At 37.6% G+C, this 21,555-nt stretch overlaps 3 protein-coding genes across 5 annotated transcripts; all 3 read right to left on the bottom strand.

Annotated features, from left to right (window-relative positions):
- Window positions 1-1,269: 1,269 nt before the first annotated feature.
- LOC110927028 lies at window positions 1,270-8,142 on the bottom strand. Of its 2 annotated transcripts, XR_004871036.1 has the most exons (3): window positions 7,600-8,142; window positions 5,817-6,100; window positions 1,270-1,371 (listed from the first exon to the last, which is right to left on the bottom strand). XR_004871036.1 is itself a non-coding variant. In XM_022170622.2 (2 exons), the coding sequence occupies exons 1-2, from the start codon at window positions 8,089-8,091 to the stop codon at window positions 5,930-5,932; spliced, it is 663 nt and encodes a 220-aa protein (XP_022026314.1). In that variant the 5' UTR covers window positions 8,092-8,142; the 3' UTR covers window positions 5,718-5,929. The 2 variants fall into 2 exon arrangements, 1 of the variants encoding a protein (XP_022026314.1); XM_022170622.2 differs by lacking the exon at window positions 1,270-1,371 and having other exon boundaries at window positions 5,718-6,100.
- LOC110927027 lies at window positions 1,301-4,440 on the bottom strand. Its single transcript, XM_022170621.2, has 2 exons — window positions 3,853-4,440; window positions 1,301-1,669 (listed from the first exon to the last, which is right to left on the bottom strand). The coding sequence occupies exons 1-2, from the start codon at window positions 4,345-4,347 to the stop codon at window positions 1,496-1,498; spliced, it is 669 nt and encodes a 222-aa protein (XP_022026313.1). The 5' UTR covers window positions 4,348-4,440; the 3' UTR covers window positions 1,301-1,495.
- Window positions 8,143-10,583: 2,441 nt separating the features above from the next.
- Window positions 10,584-17,418, bottom strand: LOC110927029 (organic cation/carnitine transporter 7). 2 transcript variants are annotated; one of them, XM_022170623.2, is made up of 7 exons: window positions 17,266-17,388; window positions 15,467-15,653; window positions 13,752-14,020; window positions 12,538-12,775; window positions 11,476-11,989; window positions 11,173-11,375; window positions 10,584-11,073 (listed from the first exon to the last, which is right to left on the bottom strand). In XM_022170623.2, exons 2-7 carry the CDS (start codon window positions 15,527-15,529, stop codon window positions 10,816-10,818), a joined length of 1,545 nt encoding a protein of 514 aa, XP_022026315.1. In that variant the 5' UTR covers window positions 15,530-15,653; window positions 17,266-17,388; the 3' UTR covers window positions 10,584-10,815. The 2 variants fall into 2 exon arrangements, with proteins under 2 accessions (XP_022026315.1, XP_022026316.1); XM_022170624.2 differs by lacking the exon at window positions 15,467-15,653 and having other exon boundaries at window positions 17,266-17,418.
- Between the last annotated feature and the right edge of the window lie 4,137 nt (window positions 17,419-21,555).

Here is a 21,555-nt window from a genome sequence, read left to right as displayed (position 1 = left end):
TACGAAAAATTATATCAGCACGTTATTAAACTGGTTTGTTATATATTTTAACACTATTAACAATTTTGTGATAGTTTTTGTTCATGTCGTATAGATTTTGTATGCATTTTTTTGGCATGTGGTGTGTAAGCAATTAATGTGTTACTTTGATTACAAATATGTTGTAATTTCAATTCCAACTCAACGTGATTGTGAGACATTCACGCTGGTGCCCAAGATGTAGAATATAAGAAAACGGGTAATTTAATCAATGGTTCGTTAAAGCTTGATCTTGCTCATGGAATTGGAGGATTACCAAAGGTGATATGAATTCGTCAGTTTGTAATTCAAGGTAAACTTTAACTTAAGGTTGATTTGCAAACGGGTGGTGATTCGTTGCTTTCATTTTGGGTTTCTAATTTGCAACGCAAAACTTTTGGTAATTTTGAATTTGTGTTTGTTATTAGTTATTGGTATGTGACCTTTGGTAATTTTGAATTTATATTTGTTATTAATATTGATGGTTTTGAATTGTGTTAGCTACTTGTATAATCATTAGGTTTTATTACATGTTTTCCAAACTTGTAATAAACTCTTCTATTTCTACTACATTTTTATTTTATGGTCCTCATATTAAAAAAGTTAAAAAATAATGCCAAGTATTAAACATTTATGTTACAATTTTATGAATTTTATAGTTCAACCCGTGTAATGCACGGGTTACTAACCTAGTTATACTAACATAGAGGAGGGCTAGAATGCAAAAAAAAACATGGTGTTTATCACGGCCTAACGGCTATTTTAGTCGTTAGGAGGCTCTAACAGTGAAACCGGGAGAACCCCGTTCTTTTTACTTCCCAAACTAGTTTTTTCAAATGGTCCCAAACGATTCGGGCTCAAACCAATGCAGCACTTGAAATCTCGAATTGTTTCCAAACCGCCGAGTTGGGTCGGGCTCAAACCACTTTGGCCCAAACTGGTTTTTTTGGGCTTATAGTGGCCCAAACTGTTTTTTTTTATAGGGTCGGTTTATGAACAGGTTTTTTATGTACACCTCTACTTGGATTATGGTGTGAACGGTGAACCTGTTTATTACCACTTTATTTTAATTGTATTTATATGCTTTTTGGCCCAATAAACCAATCATAAAACCAAACCAAAGTCAAATGGCTAGTAACGGTTTGGTTCAGTTTTAATTTTCAACAATTTGGTTCTTTTTGAACCATGATCAAAACTATTCCTAATGGTTTGGCTCACGATTTGACATAAAAACCGTCAAAACCGAACCGCAAACACATGTAACTAGTACAAACATAAGAAGGGAGATCTAAGTCATCCATTCAGATAAATCCAAGAACCAAGAATTTGGTTCATAATGATTCTCATTTGAACCTATACTCCTACAATGCGAGTCTACCAGATTGTTTTTCAGCAGTGATTGCCCCACATATTATTAAGAAAAAGCAACATTTTATGAAGTGTTAAAGTGAATTTACACCAAAGTCAGGATACCAACTCATAACTCTGTCTTACTGCTGCTGCTGCTGCTAGTGGTATACTGTGAAGTTAAATCTTTTAGTATCTGAATCACACCCTTTAAATCATTGCTACCCAATTCAAGGCAGTCCTGCAACAACCCGCCATCCACGATTTCTGTCCGTAGCATCTCAACTGCATCCTTCAAAGGACCCTACATTCACATACAAATAAATAAATAACATAATAATAATATCATTCAAAACCTAGTTGAAGTTGTTGGAAAGATTAGTATGTGAGCCTGGCTTCATTTCAAAACCTAAGCAACACAACTTTAGCAGTTCACAGTTTACACAAAAAAAAAAAAAAAAAAAAATTAATCATGGACAACATAATGTAAAGTAGGTATTGTTTGCTTGATTAGTCAAAAGTGCACGAGTAAGAAGAGAAACTTTCACAAGCTCAACCCCTGTGCGCCTTTGGCTCATAGTTGTTAATAGCGAATAGCGACAAATAGCGACCACTATTTTATAAATAGCAATACACTAGAAAAAGAATTTTGAAAATTTTTATATGTATATTATATCAAAATACCTTGGTATATATGCTATTTTACATGTATATTTAACAAAAACGTATAAATCCAGCTATTTTATAGCCATATCTAATTGCTATTTACATCAAAAAAAAACCCTAACTATCGCTATCCACGCTATTGGTCGCTATGACCCAGATAGCGACACTTGGTCACCTCGCTACATAGCGCGCTATAGCGGTCGCTATAGCCGCTATTGACAACTATGCTTTGGCTAGGTGCAGGTGAGGTAAAACAATTGGTATTATTGTGTATTTGTGTTTTTCTTCTCTCGGTCGTGCACTTGTTTACGCCTAGCGACGTAAACTACCTAGAAGCACAGCGCATTGTGAGGGCTAGTATAAACCTTTGTGTGACAGATACTCTTCTTTTCAGTATTTGACAGCGAGTAACCGCAAAACACCAAAAAGAGTCCTTACACGTGCGCACATAGATAGCGCAAATCATCAACAACTAAGGAGTGTGGCCTATGAAATCCATCCTACAGGCAGCTAACTAAAAATGTTGTTTGCTGTGTTGAACATTAGTTTTCAACATCAGATAATCAGAACTTAAAGCCTATGTAACAGACTTTGTACAAAAAGACTATAATACCCCTATACAAATATATACAAACTGTCTAATAATCATCATTCCAATCTCATGTTTTTTATATTTCTACATGATTCCTGCCATTTTTATTACATCTAATTGAATTTCCCACCAATCATACAATCTAACACAGCATCGAATTAAGCCCAGCTTAAGCTTGTGCCCGAGCCCAAAAATTAGCTGTTTTAGTAAACCAGCCTAAGCCCCAGCTTCACTTATCAAGCTTAAGCTGGCTCGTAAACAAGCCTATTATTTATAATTTAATATACTAACTATATATTTGTATAGTAATTATTATTATTTATAAAATATGATAAAAGGGGAAGGTTATATAGGAAACTCATAGTTATTGAGAAAACCTAGGAAACTCTAACCTCCCAACTTTTTTTATTTTGAAAAAAAATCACACATTTAATATACATGTTTTTAAGGATTTTGAGCAAAAATAAGTAAAAAAAAAAGCGCCGACCAATTTTTTTAAAAATAAATAAACAAGTTTTTGTGTGACGTATGTAACAGTCATGTGTAACGTATGCTACAGTCGCGTTGCGCAAACTTGTTTATTTCTTTTTAAATATCCTCGGCGCATTTTTTTCCTCAAAACTCTTAAAAACATGTATACTGCATGTGTATTTTTTCCAAAATTAAAAAAATGTTGAAAGGTTAGAGTTTCCTGGGTTTTCTCAATAACTATGGGTTTTCTCCCAATACTTACACTATGATAGAAATAACTATGTATATACACATCGGCTGGGGTTCTAGATTGAGTGAACACTAGTGTATTTGTGAACTTGGTGAACAAATCCTGACCCTTGATTTACATCATCAAATCGTAAAATACACTAATGTATTTTCATCATCAAATCCTGATCAAATCCTAGCCATTGATTTACACTTGTGTATTGATAATCAAGGGCTAGGATTAGTTTACACAGTGGGTTGTTCACAAATGAACCTAACCCTATACAAATTATGTTATATAACATCTAAAACAATTAATTATAATTAGTATGAATTAACTATAAATAATAAGCGAGACCTGAGCTCAAGCTTAAGAAACAAAGCCGAAACCCACCCGAGCGCAAGCTCTCGTAATCTTAAGAGCTTGGCTAGGCTCGTTTACACCCCCAAATTGTTATCATCAAACAATGGAAGATAATCAAAACTTATAAAACTAAAATAAAAAAGATAAAAGGTGTAATAAATCTCACCGGTTGACTGAACATTTTAAGCAACCGATAAACCAGCGACTTCGCAACCTTAAACAATCTCCCATAATTCCTCCTCACCCACTGCACCCGATCCACCTCCGAGTCCAACCCAGTCAACTCACCCAACCCTTTAAGCAACTCATTCATATCAGAAACCGCACCCACCATCTCAAACGACGCCGTTTTAACGTCTCTCCACGCATAGTTCTTCAAATAGTCCCACCCAACAGACCACATTGTCCCATAGAAGCTGAAGCCGTTGCTGTGTTTCTGAATGTTTTGGGCTATGGTTCTGGCTCGGGTTGAGCCGGAGATGTCGCCGCGGGCGGCGCGTAGGTTGGCGACGCGCGTGAGGAGAGAGTGGGAGAGGGAGAAGAGGGAGTGGAAGGTGGAGGGGATGGGGATGGGGAGAGGGGTGGAGGAGGGTAGTATGGTAATTAGTAGGATGAGAGTGAGAAAGAGAACCGGCGGAGATTTTGGGGTTCCGATGGCCATGGGTTTTGGGTGATTGATAGAAAGAGAAAGTCGATTCAAAGGCGGTTAGAATTTAAACGGCAAAAAACGGAATTCGGTGATGGAAGTGGTGCGTAGGAACGAGTATTTGGTACAGGCAGTTGGTATCGAATCGGTATTGTACGGGTATCGAACCGTATCGGATATATTTGGTATTGGCACGGTATCGATATTTATAGGTAAAACATGAGTAAATTCTGGTACTGGTACCGAAGCGGTATATTCAGTACCAGTACCAATTTTCCTCGTTTTTCGGTACCGAACGGATACCATGCTCATCCCTAGTAGTTTGTTGTTCTAGTATGTGGAGAATGGCGAAAGAATAGTACGGTTTGTGGTTATGCGTCATTGGTTGGAGTCTTGTTTGTGACAAAATGTCATGCACTAGCTTAGGTTTTTATCACAGTGGGTCATCGGGCGTGTGTTTCCCCTAAAATTGGTGACGGTCCGATCACCAGTGCTGGCTGCGAACGCAGATGTAGGTGCCTTATATAAATGGGTGTACTACCTGGGTGGTCGGGCTTTACTGGATGTTTAAAAAAAGTATGTGAGGAATTTGAAATGCTAGAAATGACAAAGAATTCAATAACGTTAAGTTCTCTATATTGACAATGGCGGAATCCATTAAAAAAGATTTCTTTTGTGGGTTAGGGATAGATTGCCGTACTTTAGCCTAAATTAGAAGAGATGGCGTGATTTTAACATGTGGAATGTAATTGTTTAACACTTGTTTGTGTTTGAGATTTGCTCTTAGCTAGTTTAAAATATACTTAGTTTGCTGGTTTATCTTGGATCGCTTGTTTATTTTAAATCTATTTTAAATTTTGCATTTATGCAAAAGATCTATTACCTTAGCTCGAGCTCAAAATTCTAACTCTTTAAGATAATCGAGTTAATATGAGTTGACTTATTTAGGGGTTCAACTCAATGCCAAAGAAACTACATAAATATGGTGGCAAATAGCAACTTACACGGGTGTTTATGTTTTAATTCAAATTTGTGAAATCATCAAAGTTGTTTCTCAGGTTAGTTTCATGATGGGTTTTTTGAATCTCGGTTTAGAAATCACAAACCATACCGAACGGTTTGATTCACGGTTTATTCTTGAAACCGATCGGAAAATCAAACAAAACAAAATTTTTAGTTATGTATCTTTTTATATTTTACTTGATGCTTTTTATTATTCAAGTTGGGATATACATAATAATCCCAAACCATAAAACCAAAACAAAACCAGGTTGTTAGTAACGGTTTGGTTCGGTTTTAATTGTCAACGATTTGATTCTGTTTACAAGGACTGCTTGACTCATTGTTTGACATAAAAACTATCAAAACCAGACCCAAAACTAGTATACACATAACAAGGAGATGTAAACCATCCATTCAAATAGATCCAAGAACCATAAAGGCATAAAGTAGTCACTTATGTTCATAATGATTTTCATTTGAACCTATACTCCTACAGTGCCAATCTACCAGATTGTTTTTCAGCAGTGATTGTCCCAGATATTATTAAAGAGAAAGCACCATTTGATGGAAGGTACATCAAAGTCAGGATACCAACTCATAACTCTTCTGTCTTGCTGCTGTTGCTAGTGGTATACTGTGAAGTAAGATCCTTTAGTGTCTGAATCACACCCTTTAAATCATTACTACCCAACTCAAGGCAGTCCTGCAACAACCCGCCATCCACGATTTCTGTGCGTACCATCTCAACCGCATCCTTCAAGGGGCCCTACATTCACATCGCAAAAAAAGAAATTATAATAAATAAACCAAAAACATACATTCACATCGAAAACGCACTAGACGCACAAGCGCAGCACAGGATATGCACCTCGTCTGAATAGGCACATTCTCAGTCACTCAAGTACAAGTTCCAGCCAAAAATCAGTTAAACAGGTTTGAACACGTCTAAAATAGCCTATACTTGCCCTAAACAAGCCTGGAATCATTCTCAAACAAGCCTAAAACATGTCTAAAACCCCTAAAACGGTATTTTTATACTATGCGCCTCACTTAAACGGTATTTTTAAGGCGCATAGTATAAAAAGAAATCTATAAACACCATACTCTAGAAACATCATCATTACTAGAGTTTTATGAGGAATGCATAAATTCTACTCATATTCATAATCAAATATTCTAAGGGTACAAGCATTTCATCATATATAGATGACGGAGAAAAGAAATCCATACACAAACTTTGTAGAAAAAGACCATAATACCCTTGTAAAAATAATACTTGTCTAATAATCATCATTCCAATCTCATATCATATATATTCCTGTCATGTTTATTACATCTAATAAATTTCCCACCGATCATACCATCTAACACAATATCTAACTTAAGTCTAGGTTAAACGAGCTTGAGCCTAAAAACAAACTTGTTTAGTAAATGAGCTCAAGACCAAGCTTCACTTATCGAGCACAAGCCGGCTCGGGAGCCTAAACAGACCTATTTTTAATTTAATATACTAAATGTTTATTTGTATATAATAATAGTTATAATTTATAAAATATGATAAACTATAGGAATATTGAATTTTAATAATCTCAACTATTCGTTGTTGGCCGCAACAGTCCCAACTTCATATATAACAACTAGCAGTTCCAACTATTAACATATTGGCCTTCAATGGACCCTGACTAACATGACTAACAGAACTCTAACGTCGTTAGTCTCAGGTCACCGGAAAAATGTTTTTGGCCAGAAAAAGGTTCCTAATGGTCCGATCTAAGGTTAAAAGAGGTTTGGGACGAAAATGTTGAGTTTTCCGGCCAAAAAGTTGAGTTTTGCGACGAAAAAAGAGTTTTCCGACGACCTCAATAATTGGTGTTTTTACTAGAAAAAAGTTCCTAGAGATCCGTAATAAGGTTACAAAGATGTTTGGGACGAAAATGTTGAGTTTTCCAGCCAAAAACATTTTTCCGGTGATTGGAGACTAACGACGTTAGGGTTCTGTTAGTCAGGTCGCCAATACGTTGTTAGAGGCATGTTAATAGTTGGGACTCTTGTTATTTTTTAAGTGGGACTGTTAGCACAAAGAATAAGAATATATGGGATTGTCAAAATCTAATATTCATAAAATATGAATTAACTGATAGATAATAAACAAACGAGCTTGACTTTTGGAAACATTCCTAAATATGAATTAACTGATAGATAATAAACAAAGTCGGAACTGAGCCGAGCTCAAAACTTATAAAAAAAAAGTGTAATAAATCTCACCGGTTGACTGAACACTCTCAGCAAACGATTAACCAGCGACTTCGAAACCTTAAGCAAAGTCTCATAATTCCTCCGGACCCACTCAACCCGATCCACCTTCGATTCCAAACTCACCAACTCACCCAACCCTTTCACCAACTCGTTCATATCAGAAACCGCACCCACCATCTCAAACGACGCCGTTTTAACATCTCTCCATGCATAATTTTTCAAGTAGTCCGAGCCAACAGACCACACGACCCCATAGAAACTAAACCCACGGCTGTGTTTTTTAATATTGTGGGCTAGAGTTCTGGCTCGGATTGATCCGGAAATGTCACCGCGGGCGGCGCGTAGAGTGGCGACGCGCGTGAGGAGGGAGTGGGAGAGGGAGAAGAGGGAGTGGAAGGTGATGGGGTTGGGGATGGGGATGGGGAGAGAGGTGGAGGAGGGTAGTATGGTAATTAGTAAGATGAAAAGAACCGCCGGAGATTTAGGCGTTCCGCTGGCCATGGCCCACGGGCTTTGTTCAGGCAGAGAAAGAGAGTTGATTAAAGGCGCTAAACAACCTTTTTCTTAATACTAATAGCCCAAACAACCAAGACTATTCGCGGAGCTTTCCTCATAAACTTTTAAAAAAATTTAGGCCTCGAGCGATGAAAAAAATTGGGTCTAAAATTACAATTAAGGGTAAATAAATCTTAATACTAATAGGCCAAACAACCAATCAAGACTATACTATACGGAGTTGATCCGCGTTATTCAACATGTGACCTGTGACTGTCACGTTAACACGCGTTAGAAGAGTGATATGGTGTAAAAATTGGAAGAGTGAGATGAGGCGTGAAAGAGTGATGTTATTCCACACGTAACACACATTTTTATTATTATTATTATCTTATATTTAAAAATTATATATATTCTATTAAATTTAAGAAAAAAAAAACATTTATACTAACTAAACAAATATCATTAATAGAAACATTACATAATTTAACTAACTAAACAAATAACATTAATAGAAACATTAAATAATTTAAAATATAAAAACATTACACAATTAAAAAAATGAAACTAAAAAAAACACAAAATAAAGTAAAAAACATTACATAATTAAAACTAAACATTAAACCTAAACATAATTAAACAAAAATCTAATTATCAGTCACGCCGAAACATGTTTGAAGTTAGGGTTGTTGGCGTGCCTGTAGTTGATGAGGGCGACCTGTATGATGTCGTCCTTCACAAGGTTGCCACCCTCATTTTACACCGCGTTGTGCATCGTCTCAAATCTTTCACTATCTAGACGGATAGTCCTAAAACGTGAAGAAAGTGCATCCACGGTTTGGGTGGTGTCACCCTTATGAATGAAAAATTGTTGGAAAGTTCTCCCCTAAAATGAACCACTAGAGCGATTACGAGGTGTGTAGTGGGTTAGCGCTTCGACCCACGACTCACACAACGCGATGTCTTCTTCTTCGGTCCACGAAATCGTTGCTATTTTCTTTGAATTTTTTGAAGTGTAAAAAAGTTAAAGAGGAAATGAGAAAGTGTAAAAAAATGAAAGGAGTGGATTGTTTATATAGGGGAGGTTATACAATTTTAGAAAGTAAAAAAATAAAATTTTACCATTGGCACCCAACACCCACTCATAACGTGACACATCGACCCACGTTAAACATCCACGTCGATGGAAAACATGTCGCCTCAAGCTAAACGCCACCCTCCACGCCATTGGCAGGCCGGTGTGCACGGCGGGGAGAGGCAACAACGCCAGATTTCCATGCCCACACCGTGTGGTCTAACACCAAAACAACCATTTAACACAAGTTTTACAATTAAACGGGCAACAAGTTAAGTTACAAACTCCCTTTTGCATAGCAAACTCGATCTTACTAAAGACAAAGCTATGGGTCTTAGGGCTCGAGAAATTACTATTGACTACTCGTTGAACCTTGTTTAGGAATTCCACAGCCTTTAGGGGCTAGGGAACCAAATATATAAAAAACAAAGGGGATAAACACGTGTTAGTTCTCCAAGCAAGCTTTTTTGTGTTTAGCCACTTTACCTGATTCCGCCTTAAGCATTGTTTGGCCAGCAATAAACCTGTTGTCCAAAGCCCAACAAGAGAGAACACACGCTTGTAAAGTCGACACAAACGTGTTTTCCCCCAGCCCACCCAAAGATGAGGTGATGTTAAAGGGCATAAATGGAATTTGGTTCCAACAATTGGTTGATAAATATGTAGTGATGTTAAAAATAGTTTTTCTCCAGGTTGGTTTGAAAAAAGTTGTTGTAAAGACGAGGTGGCTCAGTTTGTAAACGAGTTAAGCGAAGTTAAGTTGTCTTGGTTTGTAATGAACTGAGTTTGAGTTATGGTGTGCTTGTTAGTTTGGGTGATTTGCATTAAGCCTAGAATTTAAGATTTATAAGTTATAATCCTGGTAACAATCGGTTTAGATTTTACAAAGCTCAAGTTTTGCAATACTCTAAGCTTGTTGGCTCACTTAATTAACTCATGTTGAATCTGTTCATATCTTTTGCATAAATGCAAAAGAAAAGTAATATTTCGTAAAAAAATTGGAAAGAATAAACGAGTTGCATCCACGAGCCATGAGGTCCATGAGCTGACTCAAGCTTTTTACAAGTTGAGTTCAAGCTTAAAGTTCCAGCTCGTTAAGATAAACAGGTTGATCTAAGTTGTTAAATAACCTAATCAAAACATAAATACCCATTATTTAAATCCTGGTTTTCTTCTCTCTTTTGTTTTTCTATTCCATTTACTAAAACCATTATTTTATTTTATTTTTTTTTTTAAAACATTTTACGTCTAATACCACTAAATCTTAATTCCAACTCACCTCACTTTTATAGCGAGCAAACACCATATGACATCAATTTTTCCTTCTTTTAAATTTTATATAAAAATATCCAAATATTTCTCTTATCCAATCCGCGTGTGTAATTATTTTTGTGACGCTAGTATTTTATAAATAATCAACATGGAATGCTAAAAAGAATTTCTTATTCATACATGAAATAATATATCAATGTAAACTACAAACATATCCCCTCTTAATTACAACTATGACCATTGTATGTGTTCCATAGAGTTCCTTTTCCTAGCTACCATATATAATATATGTAAACTAATTTAACATCTTCCATGAAGATGTGCCAAAACACTCATTCTACTACACCTCAACCGATCACCCGATGGTGGAAATAACCCGTCTTTCACGCTGTAGTTATCGTACTCGCCTTTTCAGGAACAGTAGTAGCATGATCAGTGAGATCACGACCGCTTGTTTCAAACGGAAAAAGCAGTACACATACACCTGAAGAAAAAATAACAAACTCAAATAATAAGATGGCTGCAGTTTGATGACATCCATGTATCAAACCGACCGCCACCAGAGGACATATCATTCCGCCAATTCGTCCCACCGAGCTGCCAACACCAACACCCGTCGTTCTCACTGATGTCGGGTATATCTACAATGACAGACGAAGAGAATGTAGTTAGACAGTTGAAAGTTTTAACTAAATTCACATAGACAAATATTCAAGTTAAAAGAACGGTTGTATATTCACCTCTGGGGCGTATATGTAGACCACTGTGAACGTTGTGGTGATGCATATCCGAGCCAAAAATAGAAGAGCGGTTGTGACGGTTTGAGGTTGATGGGATACCAATGGGAGCAAGAAAAGACAGCAGAGGAAGAACATTATTGACATCGAGAGCTTACGACCAAGCTTGTCGATTGTAAACGCCGATATAAGCAGCCCCGGGAACTCTAGAAGCAATTAAAGGTCAGTCATATTCCAAAGTGAAGAATGTATAAAAACAAAATAGAGTTTAATGTCATAAAAAAAACAAGTGCCTGGTGCGCATACCTGCAAAACTAGTGATGAAAATGTCTTTATAGCTAAGCTCCTGATGTTTAGGTTGCAAATGAGCGGGTACACAGCTGTTTCGACCATTATGCAACTCGGTGGTTAGAAGAACAAGACCATAATACGAGAAAGCGTTCCCAAAGAAGACGACCCATAAAAGCAGTGTGGGCTTGATCAGTTCAGGCGAAAAGAGCATAGCCATTGTTGAGCCATTTTGTTTTGTACCATGCTCAACGGTTTCACCGTTGGGGGAGGAGAGTAAGTGTGCCTCTTCTGCTTCAGTTGGCTTTTCGTTCAACTGGATTTCGTGATCGGAAACAAGAACTCCCTCGGGAAGTGGCTGCCCGTTAACTTTTGCAACTTTCTCCAAGATTATACGCGCTTCGGTTATCCTCCCTTTTAAGCATAGATATCTAGGAGATTCTGGGACTACCCGGTAGAAAATAAGTAGCAGCGATGAAGGAAGAGATGAGAACGCAAGTAACCATCTCCATCCCAACGTTGGCATCACAAACTACAAAAATAAATAAATAAATAAATAAATAAACGAGTAAAATGCGGTTTTCGTCCATGAGGTTTGGCCAGTTTTGCGACTTTCGTACAAACGTTTGTTTTTCCGCATCCGGATCCAAAAGGTTTGAAATCTTGCCATTGTCATCCGTCTCGTTAACTCATCCATTTTTCTTCGTTAAGTCAGGGGTATTTTTGTCTTTTTTTGTTAACTTAAAATCTTTTTCACTTTATGGACAACCATTTAAAATACCCTGACCGAATCCGTTCGACCAAATTGCCCTTTAAGTTAACAAAAAAGACGGAAATACCCCTGACTTAACGGAGAAAAATGGATGGAGTTAACGAGCCAGACGAAAATGACAAGATTTCAAACCTTTTGGATCCAGATGCGGAAACACAAACCTTTAGACGAAAGTCGCAAAACTGACCAAATCTCTTGAACAAAAATGGCATTTTACTCTACATAAACTACAAACTAAGAAGCTAGAAAACTGGAATATTGCAATCAACTTGAAGTTAGGAAACGGTATAGTGGAAGTGAACCCATACCCATGCAACGGAGGCTTCAAAAATAGTTCCGACAGTCCAAAAGGCAGAAAACACGACCATCCAAGTGCCTCTGCTTGGAGCGGGGATGAACTCTAAAAACCAAGAAGAGAGTACAGGCCCGCCTCCCAGACCGATACCAACGAGGCAGCGTAGAATAATCAAACAAATATAATTAGGAGCTAAAGAACTCAGCAAACCAGCCACACAAGTAACCGTTGCCGTAATAAGGAATCCATTCCTGCAAGATAGTTAACAACACATATCCGGTAATTCGGTAAGCAAATTTTATAGCGATGAATTCTGATGAAAATTGAGGTTGTTGCAAATTTAGTTAAAAAATAATTAATCCATTCTCATGTGGATAGGACCTAAGAAGAGAGAATACCACTTGTATAATAAGATCTAAAACTAAAAGAATGCAAATATAGTGTGAAGATAAATCGTTACACAGGTTGGTAAGGGTCATAACAAGTTTGGGAAGAAACGGACCATTTTTTTACGGGTTGAAACTTTACCCGCAAAAGAAGCTTTGGTCCTTTTTGTTAAAAAAAAATTACAAAAAATTAATGTGATAGTTATGATTACTAAAACAATGAGGGTTCGTTAGTGATCTATAGTTTTGAATAAAATGATAACTCTTGGGAACTGTCAAACCCGTTCGCATAGTTGTCAATAGCAAATAGCGGTCGATAGCGACAAGCTGCTTATATGCTGCGTAGCGATAGCAACAAAATAGCGTTTGCTATTTCATGTTTAGCGATAAAGTAGTATAAATTTTAAGAAATATTTTACGTGTCTATTTTATCAAAATACACAATTTTTACATGTATATTTCTTCTAAATATGCTTTTTTTTTCAATCGTGAAACAAAAGAACCCTAATGGGTAGCACTATTTATATTTATAAAAAAAATTATAGTCGTTATTTGTCGCCATAAACCCTATAGCGCCATATGGACGCAATGCTACGTAGCGTGCTACAGCGAGCGCTATAGCCGCTATTGACAACTATGCCCATTCGACCCGTTTAACCATTCCCTTTTTAGCTATTTTTTATCTAATCCGTTTGCCATACAACACAACTCAAATCAACCCTTTCATAAATAAACGGATCGAAATTTCCACCTAGGTAACATACTTTGTGATTCCTTTGAAATTTGAAGTTGTAATGGAAGAGAGTTAACATTATAAAAAAATAACAGAGAGAAACTATACCTCCTTCCATGCTTATCTGAAACAACGCCCCATGAATAAGCGCCAACCAACATGCCAGCAAAGACAACGCTAGTTATCATGCTCTCTTGATGAGAAGAAAGATTCCATGCTGACTGGAGTGCGGGTCCAACAAATGAAAGAAGCATCATCTCCATGGCTTCTGAAATCCAGCCCATCCCTGCATACGCAAGCACTAGAATTTGGAATTTCCCGAACCCAACTGCTGCAAGTGCATCATCCACACTGTACCTTTGGCCCTCATCTCCCATCTACCCCACCATTACAATGCATTCAAGGGAAATACTTAGTAGAGAAAAAAAAAAATACCAACCATGATGGAATTTGGATAAAGTAAATCAATAACTCATGATGTATGAACATGCTGCATGCATACATACATGCATAAAGATATAGAAAGAATGCATCTGGCTTATATCGGGCAAGATCAAAGAAGCACACTTCGAGACCCTAAAACAACAGATGGTTAACCTCTCGCGTTAGTGATGTCTGCTACATGATTGGACACTGCATACCATGCAGTTAATGCAGTCCATAATCATATATCGGTCAAGGGCCGATATTTGAGATATAGGTTAACACGGTGGGATATCAGTAATGTTAACTTTTTTTTTTGAACGGTAAAGAATCTCACGTGTAAACCCACCCTGCTCGGGGCTATGTCCAAGGTCGACTCCTCGACCACCATGAGACCGTGCCCCCTGATGCGCGGAAACCGGATGGAATTCGTAAACCCTCGCCTCCCATCAGGTTCGAACCAGGGGTTAAAGCCTCAATTCGTCCCTTCACCCGGATGTCCCTCGAAAATGGCCCAAGCGGGAATCGAGCCTGCGTCTCCACTAGGGAGGGCAAGCCTTTTGACCAATGGACCAACATCTCAGTAATTTTAATATCAGGAAGAATTTATACAAAACGTAAAACATATATAATATTAATAGTGATATCAAAAGTCGAAACTCAAAAGTGCCAATATTTGAAACATGATCTAATCGTAAGCCACGAAGTTTCCTCCGAGTCCACATCAACCAAGGCATCCAAAATAACGGTCAATATCGCCGATAATATAGGAACCGATATTTGACACCGATATTTTGTAGAGGGCCGATATCCCACCGATATTAACTGCATAGACCGCATATGTATTTCTTCACCTTAAATATGCATGTAACAGATGAAAATACCAAGCCTGAATATCACAATTTGTGAATATTAGGACCTATCACCTATGTTGTCAAAGGCGCACTAGGCGTGCACCTAGACGCATAAGCGCAGCGCCGCATACGCGCCTCACCTGAATAGGCACATTATCAGGTACTAAGGTGCCTTTTAGGCCAAATTCCGGCCAAAAATCGTTTCGAGCAGGTCTTAAACATCCTACACTAGCCCTAAAGTGTCGAATCAACCTGAAACAGCCTAAACAAGCCTAAAAAATGTCTAAAACCCCTAAAAATGGCATTTTTATACTATGTGCCTCAGTGCTTGGCTTAAAAAAGCCCTCGCTTTTTAAGCGCCTTGCGCCTATGCTCCACGTGAGGCCTATGCGCCTTTGACAGCATAGATTAGAACACAAACGGATGTTCTAGCATGTTTGTACACTACTTTATATACATATAAGAAATACCCATTCCATGTTAACCTCTAACTACCAATTGTGAACGGTAAATAGCAATGGAGACAGATATCATGCATTTAATTACCAATTTAGAACTCGAACCCCTTTTTTGGATTTGAGTGGAAGTGAAACTGAAATTCTTTCTCATAGTATCGGCTGGAACAACTTTTTTTCTTATTATTCAAAAACGTGAGAGCGCTTGGAAAGCCCAGGCCCATCCTGGAATCAAGTTAGAGAATCGCTGCATGCTTTAGATATCGGCATGCTGCAGCCTTTAAGTGACCCATTGAACCATGCAATGCCAAATTCAACATTTTAGCATCTAACTTGTAAGATGACAAAATGATGAAAAAAAGCAATAAAATTTCCTACTTTTATGTTATTAGTTATTACTTTCCAGCACAAATCATGACTAGATCCCTATATCTAACTCCTACACACATTCAAGATTGTTGACCACGTATACACAATGTTTAAAAGTAAGGAATCGTGCCTCGAGGTGTAGGCCTCAAGGCGAACTGAGGCGTAAGCCCGAGGCGGAATTAAAAGATAAATATAAAAATTATATATTTTATAAAAAATAAAATACTAACTAAATTCATCATCCGATTCATCAAAAACAAGCATAAAAAAGACATGAAATGTTTGCATATGACACAAAAGGTCAAAAACATCAAAACCCTGAGGCACACCTTTTCTTACCGCCTCAGCCCTATGAGGCACACGTACAAAGGCGCCGCCTTAGACTCGTTTTTTGGGCGCCTCACCTCGAGGCACACACCTCAGCCGTTTTTTTAAACTATGAGTATACACTAAATGTACTACCATAACATATTTCTCAAGAAATGCACTACAATAACAATCTTGTATTTGTTCTATCTAGAGCATGCATTTGTCTTCCATGTATGTCCACCCACGATGTACTGCATTATAACAAACATTTTTTTCTTCGCCTACCTTGTTCAAATTGCTTGAAAGAATTCACACCAATGCAATGCTTGGAGTCTTGGTTACCAACAGAAACAATAGACGCATAGGGGCACATTCATTACAAAATCAATTTTAAGTAGAAAATTGCGTACTTACTTGTACTCGACGCATACCAGATTTAGTGACAGAGAGAAAGCGATGAAGTTATTCGGTTACATAACCGCCTTATGTATCACAGTTAAAGCAATATGCAAAGGCTTTTATACAAATCTCGCAGTTCTCTACTTAAAATCGGTTCAGTATTGAGCGACCCTCTATACGCATAATCAGATACAAACATAATGCATTAAGTACACTTCTTAATCAAACTCTACACCTCATCATTCTCGCCGTACTTATAACCTAGTATTCAAACTTTCAAAGGTTTCCAACATATGGATCTACTATAGGCACCTATTGGGAATGCATCTGTACATACTGAGAATCTTAAAAAGAACAAAAAAAAAAAAAAAAAAAAACACAAAAAATTGAATCTTTTAAAGAGATCTGAAACACTTTCTCTGTTCCATGTGCACCAACAATCCCAACTACCCATTATTCCACATATATAAAAAAAACAAAACAAAAGTAATAATTTTGACCTTAATCCACAAAATTAGTTATTTTTCCTATTCATCATATAAATCAAGATTAACTGAAAGAATATTCCTAATCAAATACAAATTCCCACAACATTACATCGTACAGATTAAACACAAATCAGATCAATTGGGGAACCATATGCACATCAATGTCAATGATTAAAAAAATAAAAAAATAAAAAATAAAACCCTAGTTAAAACGGTTTAAGAATTGAAAAAATACCCAGATGAAATAAATCAAGAAAGGCGAATGCCATTGGTAATGAGAGCAAAAAAGATAAGAAAGATGAATGCTTTACGGAAAAGATCGAACCTTAATGAGCAGGAAGGAAGATAGGGGATGAAATCAACGAAGAAAGAGGAGAAAATGTCGATGGATCTTGTTGTGTGCGGTTTGACGAGTCTCTTCCATGAATTTGTGAGATTGGGAAGATCTATGACTTTTATTAAGGTTTTCTTGATTTTCATTGGTTGGTGGGAGAAACCTTGTCAAGTGTCAATTACTTCGTATTTGCACTTTTGCTTTTTTCTTTTTACTTTTTGCCAAATCTTAGTTTAAGATTTAAGATTTATATTTAAACGCCAATGATCTCTAGATCAAGTGGTGGAGGGCTTGCATTTCTCTTGAGAGATGCAGGTTCGACTCCCACTTGGTGCAGAGTGAGGCATTGGTGGGCAATGATAGGAGACCCAGGGAAATCTGGGTTGGATCCTTGAGCCAAACGGGTTTTACCGATAATTTCACCGTCGTGCCTACGGGCGGGTGGGTTACCGGGTTTTCCCCGGAATTGGTGGTGGACTCGGGTTACTCTCGGAGTACTCCGTTTGTCCAGTGGGTGCCCCGAGAGTGCTCGGGATTGAGTTTGTTGGCCGTTCAAAAAAAAAAAAAAAAAAAAAAAAAAAAAAAAAAAAAAAAAGATTTATATTTAAACATGTGTATACAACTTAAAAAGAGTTAGTTAACTGTGATTTTAGTCCAAATAGTTTTTTCCTGTCATATTAGTTTAAATAGTTTTTCTTTCCGTCGTTTTAGTCCCTAACTTTTGTCATTTTTTGCAATTTTAATCCAACCTACTAACTCCATTCAAAAAAGTCAGTTAACTTAGGGACATTTTGGTCAGGCCACTTTTTTTTTCTTTTTTTTGTAGGTGCGATGGTATGAGGACAGTGATGTGTCGATTTACAGTGAAAATGATGGCGGTGGTTGCTGGTTTACGATGATGGCGGTGGTGTTGGTTGATGACGTGGGTGGCAGAAAAGTGGCTGGTGGTGGTGAAAATGGTGGGTGGCGATGGTGCTGAGGTGGGTGGGTAGGGTGGGGACGGTGCAGGCAGGTGGTGGCGATGATAGAAGGTTGTGTTGGGGTGGGTGGTGGGAGGTGGTGGTGGTGGTGGATGAAAATGACAAAAGTCAGGGACTAAAACGGCAGAAAGAAAAACTATTTTGACTAAAATGACAGAAAAAAACTATTTGGACTAAAGTGGCAAATTTGATCAAACCTAAGGGACTGAAATGACAATTAACTCAAAAGGAGTTGATTAGTAGGGAGTAAGGATGGTGTCTGTGGTGTTTTCCTATTGCAAATTTGGTTCTTAAGATTGAAAAGTCCATTTGTAGTCCCTAGTGTTTTAAAACGATAACATCATGTGTAGTGGAGCATTATCATAATGCTCATTCCTTTGGCATGAAACGACACATGGTACTCGGAGTATTATGTAATATGAAGTTAAAAATGGGTGTAGTGGTATTTAGAAAAATAAAACAAAAAGCAAACAATTCTATTGGACCATTCAATTGAGAGAGGGTGTTTTAATAAACATGTCTGGGACAAAAAAAACAATGAAGATCACGCCCCTGGGGGCGATGTATGGAGCATTATGGGGCGTTATGGGGCAACTTCATGCCCACTTCGCATTTCCACCGCGCATAGTCTAAGATAGATGATTCTTGGAGTAAATAGATATTAAGGTGGTGTTTGTTTTTTTTCAGAAAAAGCACTTATTGTCCTCTTTTCTCTGTGTCGAGTAGACCACGCGCAGCCGTTTAGGTCTGCATAGTGTTTTTTTTTGTTGAAAGACAGTTCATTAAAAAAGGTCTGCACGCCCTCAAGGTCAGCTTCTTCTAACCTTTTTCTTGTGTCCCCATATACTAACATCAGATAGAAAAACATGAAACCCTAGCACCAGCCACTTCACCCCTCACCTCCAGCCTCCGCCACTTCAAGTCCCTCAAGTTTCAACTCTTGGAAACTTGCATAGAATATCATCATTCCAAGTTTTATTATTTCCCACATTAGACCCCCAAGCCTCTAGACCTTGAACTTGCATGGAGAGTTAATACATTAACTTTATGTTTTATGACAAGACTAGTCCTTCAAGTTTCAAAACCTTGAAACTTGCGTAGGAAGTAAACTGAGATATCTTGTATCGAAAGTTATTCCAAATAACTTTGTGTTATGACGAGTTACACCACTCATGTGTACAAAGTATCCAGTTTGCGTAGAAAGTTAACCGCGTTAACTTTAATGTTTGTACGAAACCATATCGTATATTATAAGTTGCATGTTTAAAATAGTTATACGTATGAATATTCACAATTCACCTAGAGTATAAAAGTACGTAAATGTGTTCGGTAATAACCCGAAAATGCGAGTTGTCACAAAATTACTGATTTTCTTTACCCTTAAATCCTAACACTTTTTTTCTTCGTCATCTCACCACACACCACCACCTAAATCGGGAGGCCACATCACCACCACATGAAACCCGTCGGCCAAACCATCAACATCGGCCAGAACAAACCTCCCTCTTACTCGATCCACCCCCAACTCCATGGAAAAATATTGGGTGAATAGGTTTATTTTGGCCGACATTGATTGCCTCGTATTTGATGTCACACCCGGAACCGCATTAGAAATGATACGGGGCATGATTGATTGCTCAAAGCTTATAAAACTTGTTAGGATCTGAGTTTGACTTGATTGTGTTGTTTTAATTAAGTTGGTAAATGGAAGAAGATAAAACAAAGAATAATTGCAGTGGAAATGAATGTAAAACTTTATAACACAATCAAGGAAAGATTAGCGTTCATCATAGAATGCTTTCATTAGTCAAAAGATTGAAAGATTACAAAGTTTCAACTTATGCATGCATGAACACTAACTCCCCCTCAGCGTGAGCTCACAATAGTTGTTCGTACAAGATGAGTGTGTGCCAAGAGCTAATAGAACAGTACAGGCACTGTCTATTTATAGTACAAATCTAACCACTGTGGCATCTTTGCTGACGTCACCTAGACAGTGACATCTAACAGCTATAACAACCTCTAAACACTGATGTTATACAAACACTATTACATTAATAAAGAAATTAAACTAAGCACTGATGAAGCAATCCACGGATGATGCTTAAACACTGATGAGTCTGAGCAGTGCTTTCCTCTGAGGTTGATCAAGCCTTTGATTCCAACAGTACTTTGTCTTCAGCAACACTTTGACACCAACAGTTGATTGGTCTTCAACAGTCTTTGCAATCAACAGGGCTTTGATATAACAGTCTTTATAATGTAACAGTCTTTAGGATCATCAGTTGTTAAGTGCCACTGCCATCGGAGGGAATTAGTCTTCAAGCACTGCTTATTGGTGATCATCTATTGAGAACCAGTTTTGGCTTTCCTATCATCTGTTCTTCAAGGAAGGATCACATGAGCCAACAATCTCCCCCTAGAACAGATGATACCAAAGCACTTCCTTATTTATGATCATTATTCTCTCATCAACCTTTCCTGGATTTTCCCTTTGAACTGGAGCTCAAAATCCAAGGAGTCGGTGTCATCTTCATCCCTTTTAAGTTGAAGGTTCATTAGATCTTGGAGGTCAGTTCCATTCAGACCAAGTGCATCCTCCCTTGATAACCTCTCAACACTACCATCAGACCTGAGCAGAGTCAATACGTGGGTCTGTTTGTCAGACTTCCACTTTAGTATTTTTGGGTCCGATGGGTTTCTTGAGAGAAGTTTTATTTGAGATGAGTTTGGGGATTGAGGTCTGCTTGCCAACCTTTGAATTGTTTTAGCAAATTGAGCTTGAAGTTGCAGAGAAGCCTCATCCAATCCAAATTGTAACTGATTCTTGATAGCCTCTTTTCTAAATTATGCATCCCTCTTTTCATCTTCCTCATCAATCAGTTGTTGTCTTTTTCTTTGGTTCAAGACACTGATGGATACATCTGATGATGAGAACAACTTTTTAGAAGGAAAGGTCTGCTGAGGTCTATCAGTGGTTTTATCATCATATACTGGCTTCTTAGGAAGGGATGGATCTGTCTTTCTTAGCTCTTCTAACTTTTTATAAGTTAGATCAATATTCTGCTTAGACCATCTTGCAATGGATCTAGCAGTCCCATAATTAGCTGCTACAAGTTCTGCTCTCTTTCTTTTATACCTCAATGCTTCATTCACATCAACCTTCTTGTATTTTTTCCAGATGGGTGCAGATTTCTTCATATGAGGATCCTTTTTCATTAATTCAATTCTATCTACTTCTTCTTTAAGAGCTTCAAGAGGCCAGTCTTTGAAATCAGTCCTGTAGGCTTTGTAGGGCTTG

Source organism: Helianthus annuus, chromosome 11, assembly GCF_002127325.2.
Source record: "Helianthus annuus cultivar XRQ/B chromosome 11, HanXRQr2.0-SUNRISE, whole genome shotgun sequence".
Classification (NCBI taxonomy): domain Eukaryota; kingdom Viridiplantae; phylum Streptophyta; class Magnoliopsida; order Asterales; family Asteraceae; genus Helianthus; species Helianthus annuus.
The sequence above is the reverse complement of the archived record's forward strand: the minus strand, read 5'-3'. Positions and strand labels throughout refer to the sequence as shown.

Bases quoted from the DNA above. Each gene is read 5' to 3' on its own strand.
- LOC110927027 (XM_022170621.2), bottom strand. From the start codon at position 4,347: ATGGCCATCGGAACCCCAAAATCTCCGCCGGTTCTCTTTCTCACTCTC. The intron at 1,670-3,852 runs GTGAGATTTATT...ATGTGAATGTAG, and splicing joins TTAAAATGTTCAGTCAACCG to GGTCCTTTGAAGGATGCAGT.
- LOC110927028 (XM_022170622.2), bottom strand. From the start codon at position 8,091: ATGGCCAGCGGAACGCCTAAATCTCCGGCGGTTCTTTTCATCTTACTA. The intron at 6,101-7,599 runs GTGAGATTTATT...ATGTGAATGTAG, and splicing joins TGAGAGTGTTCAGTCAACCG to GGCCCCTTGAAGGATGCGGT.
- LOC110927029 (XM_022170623.2), bottom strand. From the start codon at position 15,529: ATGAGAAAGAATTTCAGTTTCACTTCCACTCAAATCCAAAAAAGGGGT. The intron at 11,376-11,475 runs GTATGCGCACCA...AATTGCTTCTAG, and splicing joins TTTCATCACTAGTTTTGCAG to AGTTCCCGGGGCTGCTTATA. The intron at 11,074-11,172 runs GTGAATATACAA...CTGTCATTGTAG, and splicing joins TCTACATATACGCCCCAGAG to ATATACCCGACATCAGTGAG.